This window comes from Hyaena hyaena, unplaced genomic scaffold (genome assembly GCF_003009895.1).
Source record: "Hyaena hyaena isolate Hyena2069 unplaced genomic scaffold, ASM300989v1 scaffold_100, whole genome shotgun sequence".
Lineage (NCBI taxonomy): Eukaryota > Metazoa > Chordata > Mammalia > Carnivora > Hyaenidae > Hyaena > Hyaena hyaena.
Window position 1 is genome coordinate 528,278 of NW_024080732.1, and position 14,447 is coordinate 542,724.

The window sequence follows — 14,447 nt, forward strand, 5'->3', positions numbered from 1 at the left end:
ACTTTCGCTTAGGTCATGATCTCACGGTTCGTGGTTTCGAGCCCCGCGTCGGGCTCTGTGCTGACTGCCAGCTCGGAGCCTGGAGCCTGTTTCAGTCTGTGACTCCCTCTCTCTCTGACCCTCCCCTGATCACGCTCTCTCTCTCCTAGAAATAAATTTTAAAAAATTAAAAAAAAAAGTTTATTCATGAAAAATCACCAGAAAACAATTCACTGAGAACGTCTCTGCCTAGTATTTTAAAAGATCTCAAAAAACCAAAGCCCATCACACCCTAGGGTTTTCCTTATTTCGGGCAGAAATTACATCTGCCATCTTTTTGAGGATTTGTGTAATTGGTGCCAATACCAATATTTAGTCTCCTTATTGATACAGCAAGGAATCTCATTAAGCCCAATTCGTAGCTGTCACTTTGCAAAAAAATCCATTGGTCTGTACTGCATTAGGTGACCACACCAGCTTACATAACAAATGCACCCTGTCCCTTACCAGAAATTTATTAACAAATGAGTTGAAGTTTGCTCCGGGGATTGTCGGCTTTGTGGGGAGGACTATGCTCAAGAATTCCAGACATTTGCCAACATAAGAAATGCTACTCTGTGTGGTCTTCTGAGTTCATTCACAGAAATGGGTCACTTGAATTTTTAGATTTCTTTAAAGTCGCATCAAGAATATGGAGTTTCTTTCCCCACCACCTGTTATAATGATCTTGCTTCTTCTGCCAAGGACGGTTCTTTCTTATTTCTTTTCACTATACCTTTCCATTTCCATCACCACTGACCTACATCTTGCACATTAAGAGGAAGGACAAAACCCACTATACACTGCCCCAGCTGTAACATGAAGAACCTGAAACAATAATGGCCACCTAAAGAGCTAGACTTGTCTACCCGACAGCCTCTGGAGTTCAGGGAATACACACAGTTGTCACTACGCTACAAAGGAAGCTAGGCACTACCTGAGATGCTCAGAGAGGCCTAATAGGGATAGGTTTCCTGGAACCCTAGTTACTGAACGCAAGGAAATAGAGTCTAACACTGGTAGGCCAAGGCTCCCAGCAAAACACATGAATTAAGTGTATAATCATTTTCCTCCCACATCTATCTTCTGATGTAGAGTGAAAAGGCCAGAAGGTGGACAAAAAAGAAACGAGTACCTCCTCCAGTGAGATCATTCACGGGTTGGCTATAAATGGAATTACATTATTCAAATTATACTCTTAAGTGTAACTTAAATATTTAGTGGGAGTGTTTGCACTTCAAAAACTCCAGAATACATTCTGTGGTCACATCTCCTTTGTAAGAAAATGAGAATCGCTGTATGTTGAATTCACCTAAACACGTCATCTGCAGGAACAAAAAGGCTTGTTTTGGAGACAATCCACTAATGATTGCACAGTACAAGTGAGAGCAATGGGTCCAAATTATGGTTACTTCAGAAAGCAATCAAGGGAAACAAATCATTTCTTCTCTGGAGATGACAGGACTATAAACTTAAATGGCATTAAGACTAAGAACAAATGTCTGCTATAGGTACTATTCATGGGCACTTCATGAATTCCTAACTCAGGGAGGAGTGGAGGCTAAAAGTTGCACCTGCCCCACCTCCCTACCTCCAGCTGTCAGTTTCTCAAAGCCAAATCTTAAGTTTCTGGAGTCAGCCTTATATCCAAAATTCTAAATGAGGAGAGGCAAGTACAACAGCTTGGAAAACATCAAAGATCATTAACGTTCAAGACCCTGACTTCTGGCAAATCTTCCTCGGTTACATCCTCATCAGGTAAGCTGAGAAAAAACAGCTTTGTTCCAATTCTAGGAGCTACTTGTTACTGCAACCCTATTTCCTCTCTTTGCCTGGATGAATTACAGTCCCTATAGGTTTCAATGGAATTGCCCCTAAAATCTCCAAAGGAGGATTAGAATACCATTTTCACCAGAAGAGGAAAAACCACCTAAACTGCCTGCATTTAGACACACATAGGAGCGAAGGCTGGCATTTCAAAGTAAAGGCCATTAACTTATACTTGCTATATAACGAGGAATGTAAAAAGGCTAATATTTCTAAGTCTTGGTTTGTGGAGAAAGAACCCGGGAGTTGGAAATATTTGGGAGAAAAATTCCACATGCAAGACAGACATCCAAAATGGCTCAACATAATTTATTTTTTTTTATGTTAAAATGTACAGAGTTCTTTTGAAAGTACTTGCTAGAAAGGGGAAAAAAAAGTGATATTACATACAAGGAGAGGAAGGGAGACCGACTGGCCCAGGAGCGCATGACATGGAGAAATACAAAGGCATCTAGGCACCCCTTCCCCGTAGCTTACAAGTCACCATGAACAAAGTACAAAGAGGTTACAAAACAGGAAAAGCAAATATAAACAGACAGGAATAGACTTAGCTTCATTTGTACATGCGGCTTTTAGAGGCATCTGGAGCTCTATTCACACACTCTAGAGATCTCTTTAAAGAGAATTTTTATCTTTCTTAAAATAGTTTTTAATATTCTACAACAAAGATAAAAAATTTTAAAGATGGAATGAAATGAAAAAGCTCTTATTTTAAAAGGCATCAAAGTCACTAACAGTGAGTTTTTTAAATTTCTTTTTTAGAAGATTACCCAAGTTATCTTGCTAAAAATACATTTTTTTTAAACAGAAGTGAAAAAATGACAGGTACCAATATTATTGTGTTGGATAATTTCTTTTATAATATAGAAAAGAACATTTTCTCTACAATAGTTCTACAGTCACAAAAAGGCTTGTGGAAAAGGGAGCTGCCCGATTGAATTTTTTTTTTTTTTTTAAAGAAATAAACAAAACCAAACACAACCGCAAACCAACAGAAACTGAATTCACGGCCCTCATTTCAACAGCTTCTCCTTCTGCCTTGACCCACCCTCCTCCCAATATACCTCCCTCCCGACCCACCCCGTCCCCACCCCAACCAGGAAGCAATGACAGAGCTGAAGATGTAGGGAGAGGGCAGCACAGTGCACTTTCTACATAGATGACTGGGAACCGGAAGAGTATATACAGAGAAACTGGGTCCTACACAGCCTTGCACATGCTCAGAATTGATAGCGGTAAGATGTGGAGTTCTGCCTTTTTCTACCTAACACGTTTAATTGAGAAAGTCAATTAAAGTGTATAAAAAAAACAACAAACCTGTGCATTTGAAAAAATTTAATGCCTAATTAGTACTTCAAAAATTTATCTATATAAAATGTACAAATAAAGGAGAGAGTTTAATGCTTACAGGTATTTCTTTAAGCAGTACTTCCCCCTTTTGGATATTTGACTGCACATACCGAGTGGTATAATATTTTCCATCGTCTAATGATGGAACATATATATAGATATATATATATTTTTTACCTATCCCTGGAGCAAGTAATAGGAAGAGAATGGGCGAACTGGCTGCACAAGAGAAAAGATGAAGAGGTTGGGAGCAACACAGGAACGCGCTGAAACCCTGCTGTCCAGATCTGCCCTACTGTGCTGGTGGTTGGTTTATCCCTCTTCTCTTGTAACCACTCCCAGGAGAGGGGCTGGTGCACTCTGACTCACAGGGAATGAACTCAGGATCTCGAGACAAATGAGAACTAGAGGTATGTATCATTTAAGTAGCTATAAAACTCACACCATGATCTCCCTTACGTCATCTCTTCCAACATAAAAAAAAAACAAACAGTGTCCAATGTCTGTCAGGTATTTTCAAATCACTGAAATGTACAGTCATCCATCAACACTTTATAGAAGAATGTAAGAGGCTAAGCACTGGGGACTGTTGTTTGAGTTTAGTCAGAGTCAAAGGCTCAAGAATAAAGACCCTTAGCATCTCAAAGTACATACTAAAAACAAGAGGCTGCGTGGAATATGTGCGTTATGGCTGATTCACCAGGTGGTAAAAAACAAGAGGTTAATTTCCTCTTTTTGATTGTTAATTGACCATCTCTATTCCTCCAAGGCTGGATTAGGATTGCAAACAGCTTTCCTCTGAGATTCTGCTGTTAGTTGAGACTTACAGTATTTTTGTGTCTCTGAGTGCTGAGTGGGAATAGTAAAAAAAAGAAAAACAAACAAAACCCCCCCAAATTATATTACACTTGATTTAAGAAAAACAAACATTTCAATGAAGTCCATCTATAAAGAAACATTCTTGGGGAAAGGTTTCAAGTGTGTGTGTGTGTGTGTGTGTGTGTGTGTGTGTGTGTGTAGGGAGTGGAGGGGATTTTAAAAGGAGAAGCATTTTCCTGCCTCGCTTTATTAATAATAATAATAATAATATTAACAATAATAATAAGTTTAAGGAGCTTGGGTTGTTCTCCATGTCCCCGTCCGAGTCTCCCCTAAGTGCCTCCTGCTGGAATGAAGTAGGAAATGAAAGGTTGGGTTTGGAGGAAAGGGTCTCGTTAACCCCCGAGATGTATATATAACATTTAAAAATGACAACACTGGGAGCTGCAAACAGTGAGGGGAAACATACATCTTAAAATAAAATAAAGATAATTCACTTTTACACAAATTCTGTCCATGTGGTGTGTAAAGAAAGTAAGGCTCTTTTTAATTATGAAAAGATTTTTGTGCATGTTTCCCCTATCCCCAAATCCATTTTTAGATGAGTTCTATTGTAAAATGTTCAAGACTGTGAAGAAAACCAAAACCCAGAACAAAATGAACCCAAAAAAAGAGAAGACCAGGTTTTCTAAAAAATAAAATAAACCAAAGAAAAATTCCTCTAATCTACAGCAATATTTTAACTGGAAAAAGGTCCATTTTTCTCTGGTTTGTCAGTATAAAAGGTTCCTTTATTTATATATATTTAAGTTTTTAACTGCAAGTCCATCTTGCTCATCTTCTCATGTAAGGTCCATTGAGTGACTGCTTGGGCACACCAGCAGCGTTCATGTAGCTGTGATGGGAGGGGCCAGTGTACATCATGTTTCCATGAGGGTTTGGCTGCATAGGCTGCTGGGTATAGGCCTGGCTCCCCATCATCCCCATCTGCATCTGCATAGGATACTGTGCTGTCTGGTTCATGTAGGCAGGGTTACTATGGTAACTGCTGTTCATCATGGGCTGCGTCATTCGATAGCTGTTCATGGCATTCAAGGTGTTCATATTCATGGAATTGACATTATAGGCGGGGGTCGGCATCAAATTGACCCCCATGTTCATGCCACGTTGAACGGCCAATGCACGAGGGCCAGCCTGCATGGCGACCGCTGGTGGGCTGCGGCCATACAGCTGCTGCTGGTGGGCAGCTGCGGAGGGCAGCGGCGCGGACTTGGAGCGGATGGAAATGTGCCCCTTGACTGGCATCTGCCCTTGCAACCTCTGAGTGTGAGGAATGCCAATGTTGGTGGCAGACATGTTGCACTGTAGCAGAGGTGACGTGAGGTTCATGGTGGTGGATGCCAAGTTCGGGGGCGGCGTCATGGTGGCTTGTGCTTGAGGGGTCCCGGCTAATGGATGAGACGGAGCTAGCTGAGCCAGTCCTGTATTTGATAAAGAAACACTGGTTGCATAGGAAGTCACAGCAGGAGAATGGCTATAAGGCATGGCATGAGGGTCCATAATGGTGTTAGTCAGCTGTTGCAGCTTGGCTAGACTGAAGGTGGCTGACGGTTGAGAGTAGCTGCCGGCACCAAAGTCCCCTGGAATCCTCTCATAAATACTTATGTTCCCAGTGCTTCCAGACTCCGGTATCTCCATGATCATAGGTGCTGGAGTGAAACTGTTATTCATACTACACTGTGACAGCGGGGGCTGCTGCTGGGGCGGGGGCGGGGGCTGAGGCTGCTGGGGCTGAGGTGGCGGCGGCGCCGGTGGCGGCTGAGGCTGCGGCTGCGGCGGCTGCTGCTGGGGTGGTGGCGGCTGCGGTGCTGGCTGCTGCGGCTGCGGCTGCGGCTGCGGCTGTTGCTGCGGCGGCGGGGGCGGCGGCTGCTGGTTACTGGGAGGCCTCTCCACCACACAACTCTGAGGTGACTTGATGTTGCAGTTGGTGGCAGCAGGCTGGACTCCGTTCTGCTGCATCATGCTGCAGCTGTTGCCCATGTTCGCCATTTGCTGAGTGACAACACAACTGTTCTGGGTGAGGCTGCTGGAGGAGGACAGCCCACCATAGGAGCAGCTGCTCTGGGAAGAGTTAGTCCCACAAATGCTGCCGCCCATCGTAGAATCGTAACTGCTGGGGTTCTCATAGTTTTCCGTGGTGCTCTCGATGCTGCCCAGGTCACTGAAGCCACTGTCCACCACCTGCTGAGAGTGGTCTGATACGGAAGGCACGTCCATCATGGGGCTGGTCTCCATGTTCTGCATAGAGGGTGCGGACAGGGATCCTTGCTCCGGGCTGATCTGGGTGTAGCCGCTTTCGAGGGCAGGCACGTTGGGGCTACTGACTGAGCGGACCGACTGGCTGGGATGAGACTGGACAGAAGATATGGGACTATTATGTTCTGAAGCGTGGCAGTCTTCCACCATCGACATCTGAGGGTCTTCCTCAGCCTGGGTGTAGCTCTGCAGGGTCTGACACGCGGCCAGAGTCTCTTCGCAGTCCTGGTAGGCTCCCTCGTGCTCGTTACTTTCCTCTTGAGTCAAAGACTGCACTGCTTGCACGGTTTCCAGATCCAGTTCACTGTGAGGAATCTCCTCCTCCTCTTTTAGCTCAATTAATTCTTCCTTAGAGTTTGAATCTTCTTCATGATCGTCCTCAGACCCTGGCATATGCTCTGATACCATGGACGTTTCGTGGGAAGTCTGTTCCTCTTCAGAATCTGGCTCTGTTTCGTCTTTATCCTTCAGATTCTCCCTATTGCTCTGCATATTAGTATCTAAAAAAGACTCCTGACCACCAGGCTCCTCTTTGACATCTTCCCTGACGGGCAGCTCCTCTAGCTCTTTGTTCTTGGTAGGCTCCAGATGACCGTCGTCTTCATCGTCCGCATCATGGTCTTCATTCTGGTTCGTCTCCACAGCCACTTCGTCCTCTTCCTCTTGCTCCTGCTCTTCCAGTTCCCGCTGCTCCTCCTCTGACTGCCGCCGTTCTTCCAGGGCCCGGGGCTTCTCCTCCTCCTCCTCCTCCATCTCGGGTTCTTTCGTCTCGGTCTCGGGACTGTTGCTGTCCCCTGGAGACGCCGCTCTAACCTCACTGCTGGTTGTATCTTCCTCTTCTCCCTCCTCAACCTCTTCTGCTTCCACGTGCATCTCCTCCTCGTCCTTCCTTTCTTCCCTTAAAGGCAAGTCTTCTTTTGGTTCAACAGTTTCTTCATTCTCCTGAAGTCTGGGTTTACGTCCCGGTTTAGGAATGGGAACAATGGGCTCGACAACGCATTCTTGAGGAGAAACGGGTAGGATTTCCCGATTCAGCTTAAATCCTGGTTTGCGACCAGGTCTTTTCTTCCAGTGGATTGGTTTGCGGCTCTTGCCTTTGGGCCATCCCTTTTTCTTTTTCATAGGTGTGGATGTATCTGGCTCAAGCTGAGAATCCTTCACATCACATTTTCTCAACAGAGATATTGGCTTTAGGACAGGAGTGTCTATACAGGAGGGATTAAAAAAACAAAAACAAACACATGCACACGTTAAAAAAAGTTAAAGGACTTTGTATATTTTCTAGTGCCTTTTTCTGAGACCACAGGTGCAACAGAAATGATTTTATTAATCATGACACAAACTGCTGATTGCCTTCTCTTACAAGCTAAGAATCTAAAGGAGAAACCTAATTAATGACATCTCCTAAAGTCACGCAGTGAGCTGGCAGAACAACGAAAGAATCCGGGTCAACATTCTGTTACCATCCACTAGTTAAAGCCAGTTCAGGTTTATCATCACCAACTGCATGGTTTTGGAAGTTAAGTCTAAAATATTCAGTTTTATCATCTAGAAAACTGGAGATAAGCTGTGTAAAGATGCAAATACTCAAGTTATTACAACTACTTTAGAAAACTGTCTTTATTATGTAAGTTACAAATGAGCTCATTCCTATTTTGTTTTACCCCTGTTTGGAATTTATATTAGCTCTCTGGTTTTTTTAGTTTCCGTAAGTCATGCCTTCAGGTAACAGCATGAGTTAATTATTCCAGGCCATGACTGAGCAATCCGACTGCTCAGTCAATGTTGTGTTTGTATGGGAACAGCTGCAAGGCATTTAGTCCCAAATAAATACTGACCTACAAAAAAAAAGGTTAATGACAATGATTTATTAGAAATAAATTTGAGGTTGGTATTATTTTCTCCCTATTAATTTTTTTCTATCTTAAAAGATTGCAGTAAACTACGCATAGCATAAAATGTACCATTTCAACCATGGTTAGGCATGGTGTGGCATTAAGTACCTTCACATTTCCCATTAAGTTTTAAAGGGAAGAACACGAAGGCAAGAACAGGATTTGGAAGGAAGAGTTAGGAAGGAACAGTAAGCAATAATAACTTGAAAATAAAGAATGGAAATGGTTGCATCAGAGAAAATCTGTCCAAGTCAACAAGAACTTAAACAGGGGATACTATCTGAACTACAATGATCCAAGACAGAAATTTAGTGAAGTGCCAAATTTACACAATAAATATCTAGTTTAATATATACATCACAATAAAACTAAGAACTCAGTCATCTTATCACTATATTAAAACTATTTATTATATAAAAACAGGAGAATGGAGAAAGCAAGTTTCTACTAGACACGAAATTGAGTGAATTTATTTTTAAAAGGAGAATAAAAAAAACTCAATTAGTTAATAAAAGCTATACGTCCATGAAGAGTGGACAATTAGATTTCTTCAAATTCACCCACCAAAGTGAAAAAGCTCAGTCTGACCTTACGTGGAGACAAACACCGTGGCTGCAGGCAGCACGATGCACTGGCAGGAACTTTAGGGTAGGATGTACTAGTCTGTGACCTAGCACAGTTATGAGCCCATTTCTGTATCTCTAAATGATCTTGGCTATTTCAAAAGTAAATCACTGGATTTTTAGCTATGCCCTAAAACTGAACCTATTTTGAGGGATTGTTACCATTTTAATTAGAAATTTACTACTCGCAGAGAAAGGCACATTAGAGATACGATTCACATCCTGAACAGATGTGAGACAAGTCCAATTTACATGGTTTTGGATCTTAGAACCATCTTCTTAGCATGTATTCATTTAACAGTACTTATTTGAATGTCTATTTTAAGCACTCAGGACACAATAATTAGCAAAACAGGTAAGTCCACAAGAGTGTACTTTCTAGTAAAGGGCTATTACTTCAAATATCTTCCTGATGCTAAGTCCAATCCACCAATTAACTAAAGATTCAGAGAATGGCTGAGAAAGGATTAGGCAAAAAAGAACAATTTCCTAACAGCAACAGAGGCAAAACTACAACCTCAGTTGAAGGGGAAACTAGAAAAAGCTTTTTAAAAGGACAGAGGACGAAAGGAGAAAATGGGGATGAATGTAGTTGACACAAATTTTTAGAGATTATCAAGTCGTCCTTTACTTGCTTAGTGGGGTGTGTCACTTTCCAGCCTTTTTGCTGAAGGGTCTGCAGTTATCACTTGAAGCTCGTTTCCTTAAAGACACTAAAACTACCATAAGCAGTGGTTCTGTAAAACGTACCATCAGCATCATCAGACTCTTCATCGTCATCTTCATCTTTAGACTTCCTCTTAGAAGAGGATCGACACCTGAGCACATCCTGTGAGGGTAAGCGATGGAAGTACCCTCTAGAAAAGAGTTCATTTTCATCTTCTTCCTCTTCTTCCTCATCAATCTCAAACGTGGGTTCTAATCGTGGCATCGGCCTCTCAGAGTCAGAGTCTTCAAAAGGTTCATCTAATACCTCTGTAGTCTCAGAAATCGTTTCTGTAACCACACTGCTGTTGTGGTGTTTGCGCTTTCGGACTCTCCTTCTTCGGTGAAGAATTGGTTTCTATTTAGACGAGGAAGAAAGTATTTTATTTATAGTAGTGAATACTATCACTTCTATTAATAACACGATTAATACTTTTGAAGCCTACCCGAATTTGCCAAGAGATATTCTGGATATTATTTCAGAATACTATAGTAAGATACAATAAAGTATCACAGAAAGATGTTGGATAATTGAACAGAACTTCCTAAAAGGCATGCCCAGAGAGCAGATATTATAATTCCACTATTAGTTCAGTTAAATTTAACACCCTAGGGAATTGCCTATTTCAATACTGCATTGAAGACGCTAGTCCTTCAACTTCTCTTACTTCAAGAGAGAGAGAGAACAGAAAGGACTAAAACAAGTTTTGTCTGTCTCACAGCTCTCTGAAGATCAGCAGAACTGTTTTAAGGCTGTAAGCCATCTTCATGAATTACCTGTAGGAGTTACAGTGGAATGTAAAACTACAGAGCTGATGTGTAATTACTTGATACTGGTGAAGTATTTCCAAAATAGTAAATCTGTTACTGGAATGTGGTGCAATGGGTACAATTTTATACTAGAGCTGATCTAATAATACCGTAAATTACACAACAGATACAACAAAATGATAAAGACGACCCACCAGAAATAATCTAATCCAATCTCTTCATTCCTCAGAGGCGAGACAGGTTACAGGACTTGCGTAAGGTCACATACCCAGTCAGTATGGAAACGGTTGTAAAATACAGTCTCTGACTCCTGGTCTGGCTCATTTCTTTAAGAACTTCAAGTACTGTGTACATGATCTCACTGCCTGTTACGATATTCTCTTTTTTACATAAGGAAATAGCACAATTTTAAAAATAGGCAATATAAGCCTGGAATGGCTGAGATATAGTCTTCATGATCACACAGAATGGCAGAGTTAGCCAGTGTTCAATTTCTCTCCACTTCAAATTTACTAGTCTGTTTAGTTGAAAGCACAATTTTCAAACTAGGTTAAACATGCCTGGCTCTGCTCTTTGGAAAAATGGCTGACTCTAGGCCTGGGACATAAAATATACAAGATGAGCCTAGACCATCTTATAGTACTAGACAGTAAGGAAGTGCTCAAACCCCCCCCCCCCAACACACACACGAAACCTTCACAATGATGAGGGTACATATTAAGTTAAAGGGGCACAGAAGTGAAGACTCCGATGGCCAAAGCTGGAAGAATGTGAACAAGTTAAATAAAGTAGTATCACTGGTTTACAACTCAAAGTATAAAGTGAATATCTGAGTCCATGCTGACATAAATAAATGCTTGAATAAATAAGCAGATGGGGAAGGATGGATAAATCTTAAGCAGAACTCCTATGGAATAGAGTACAATTCTCCATATCTTAAAGTGTGGGCTGTAGGCAGCACTACCTTCCAAAAAGTACAGTATGGGAAAGGGGAACAAAGAAGTCACTTTACAGTACAGAAACCTGACACACACAACCTTAAACCTGGTGATCGAGACTAACATCAACAGTGGTAAGTCATATTAATAGTAATACTCTTGTGTTTGGTGTGTGCATGTGTATACATACATACATACATATCAGACACCCTTTGTATGATAAAGAGTGACACTTTACCTCTGTGGTCTTCTTCCCCAAAACATAGGACCCTATTCTAGTATCATGAGGGACATCGAAAATACCTAGCCAGTACTCGTCAAACTGTCAAAGTTGTCAAAATCAAGGAGTCTGAGAAACTGTCTCACCAGAGAGGGGCCAAAGACACTAAATGTAATGATTACTAATGTAACGTGGTGTGCTACATGAGATCCTGGAAGACAAGAACGTAAGGGAAAACTGAGGAAACCTAAATAAAGTATGGTTCTAGTAATAAAATATTGGCTCGCTATTTGTGACAAATGTACTATACCAATGTAAGAGGTTAATAATAGGGGAAACTGGGTGTAAGGAATATGGGAACTCTCTGTACTTTCTTTGCAATAATTGCATAAATCTAAAACTGTTCTAAAATTAAAAACTTATATTTTTATATATAGCCCTACTTTTTTTTCCCCCATAAGGTTCTGCTAAGGAAAGGAACAATTTCACTGCTTTGGATGGAAGCTGTCACCCTGCTACTTCAGGGTGGCTCATCCAGGTTGCTGAGCTCAGTGGGGCTGGCTTGTGGAAATGCTTAAAGTTCCCCCCATAGCCTGGGGGTAGTTCTGGTGTACAGTTTACCAGAACTCATTGTCATCCTCACATCACATTTATAAACTGGTTTCATTCAAACTCTGCAAGATGATGAAACAGAACGGAGAACATATTTTCAGAACCAGGTTAGGTCAAACCACTAGAAGAAAGAAGGTGGAGACAGAGACCGGACAAGAGAGCCCAGGGAAAAAGTCCCACTCAAGACGAAAGGCCTCACTCAGAGCATCCCTGACACAGGACACTGCTGTCCATCAAACTGTCAAATACTTTTCTCCTTTTCTAACATAAACATTTCTGATATATACATGCTTTTAAAATATTTTATAAATTCCTAAAAGTCATAATTAGAACATCAAACCAGCAAGATGAACAACAGTTTGTCAGGCCTTAACTAAGCTTATGACGTTTATCTATTTGATGTTATATACACATTTCAAATGAACCAAAGAAACCATACACACACTCCAAACGTTCATTGGGAATATCACAAGCTACAATATACTGAGGCGTAAAGTCTAAAAAATAACACACTAAGAATTTCTATATTTACTTTTTCAGAGCTCTGGGATAGACAAATGTATCTAGTAAGCTGCAACTGGGGAAAGAACAGACACGTCGAAGGAAACGGGTCAAAAGAAAAGACTTACCTTTCTCTTCAACGTGGGCTTTGTAAGAATTGGTGGGGAGCTGGAGCGAGGACTTTCTGGCTCTTCCTCCTCCTCGCTACTCTCACTGAAGCCTCTGAGGAGAGCCCTGTCACCATCACTATAGCGACGGGGCAGTCTCTCGTTGCCTTCCGGTAACCTACACTTCAGTGCTTCAGGGCTCTTCTTTAGCTGTCCCCGCCAGAGCTCCACCCCCTCACTTAGTCTTCTTTTGGGAATGTCTGGCTTCCCATCCTGGCTTGGCTGCTCCTGAGAGGCTGCTGACTGCTCCTCACTTTCAGTATATTGTTCTTGGGAGGTTTCTGACTTTTCCTCACATTCTCCATATTGTTCCTGAGGAGCTGATGTCTCTTCCAAGAGCAGTTTAGAATCTTTATCACCAAAACGTTCCTGGGTTTTTCTGTTCTTCCTTCCCCAACGGCCTCTCCGAGGTGGCTGATTATTTGCAGGAAGACTATCACGGGGAAGGACTTGTTTGTTCGGACGTGTAGAACTAGCTGGTGCCATGACTTCGGGTTTCTTCTCACTTTCTACTGAAGAGTAAGAATCTTGTTCTTTGTTCTCCTGAGATGCAGACTTTCCCACCTGATTTTAGAAAACAAAACCATGCTGGTTAATTTTTCAGCCTTCCTTAGTTATATCTCCTATTTGACCGCTTAAATCAGAGATAAGAAAACAAAGCTTTAAAAAAGAAAAGTATTATCTAATAGCTATCATGAATATTTCTCATGTGTTAGGCATTGCTTTAAATGCTTTATAAGATTCATGAATCCTTACAACAATTGTATGAAGTGTTATTGCAGCCTCACTTTGCAAATGAGGTAACCGAGGCACAAAAAATATGTCACTCGCCTTAGGACATGTGATAGCAAATGCAGAAGCCAGGATATAAAACCAGGCAGTCTGACCCAAGAGTTAGTGCTCTTAACCACTATGTATCCCACCTTCAATAAACAAAGTGAACAGCATTGTTCTTATAAATGTTAAATGGTATAATTTACAAAATTTCTCAGAAATAAAAATTTATAAATGGAAGGGAGATGGCTCTGGGGCATGGGCAAGAGAAAAGGGGTGTTTGAAAAAAATGAAAGAAAATTTCTGTAATTATTTTGATTTATTTTTATTCTGAATATTTAATTTCATTTTGAAAATTAAATTACATTAAACAGGGGCATGAAATTGCTTACGTTTATCAAAGGAGGACATAGATTTTTAAAGGAAGAAAGCACGGCTTAAAAAAAAGAACAGAGAAAGGTATGCATCACATGATGAAAAATACTGAAAACTATACAATGTCATATAGTCCCTCTTTAATGGCTAAAGACATCTGTGTACCCACTGAACTGTTTAGTGCTCTATTAGAAAACATACACGTTTACATTATTTTCTTAATGTTGTAAGGAAAAAGTACCTTCATTTGTTTTAACAACGGTCAGCATTAAATTCAGATTCGTCAATTAGTACACAGCTTAAGAGTTAGCTGTTTATCAGCACCCTGGTAAGAAATATTTAGTCCCACGTAACACATTATTACAAATTTGAAGGTCTCCTAACGATCTAAGGCTTAAAAACATACAATTTAAGTAAACAAAACCCAGTCTTCTTGAAATCTCTATCACTGAAATCATCTCTGAAATTCTAATGTGAATTGACTGTTTTGGTTTAGGATATCATAACACATATCACAAATACTCATGAAAACCAAA

The 14,447-nt window shown here is 41.1% G+C and overlaps 1 protein-coding gene and 1 long non-coding RNA gene across 3 annotated transcripts in view; one reads left to right on the forward strand and one right to left on the reverse strand.

Annotated features, from left to right (window-relative positions):
* Positions 1 to 3,670: 3,670 nt before the first annotated feature.
* Positions 3,671 to 14,447, reverse strand: part of KAT6A (lysine acetyltransferase 6A) — a 104,285-nt gene continuing 93,508 nt past the window's right edge. For both annotated transcript variants that reach the window (XM_039235580.1, XM_039235579.1), the window contains exons 15-17: positions 12,724 to 13,326; positions 9,599 to 9,911; positions 3,671 to 7,535 (exon numbers count right to left, since the gene is read on the reverse strand). In XM_039235580.1, coding sequence (XP_039091511.1) covers positions 4,849 to 7,535; positions 9,599 to 9,911; positions 12,724 to 13,326 — 3,603 coding nt within the window. In that variant the 3' untranslated portion in view covers positions 3,671 to 4,848. The remainder of the gene's footprint in view (positions 7,536 to 9,598; positions 9,912 to 12,723; positions 13,327 to 14,447) is intronic.
* LOC120233992 overlaps positions 13,226 to 14,447 on the forward strand; it is a 53,572-nt gene continuing 52,350 nt past the window's right edge. The window contains exon 1 of the long non-coding RNA XR_005528960.1: positions 13,226 to 13,281. This is a non-coding gene — a long non-coding RNA (uncharacterized LOC120233992). The remainder of the gene's footprint in view (positions 13,282 to 14,447) is intronic.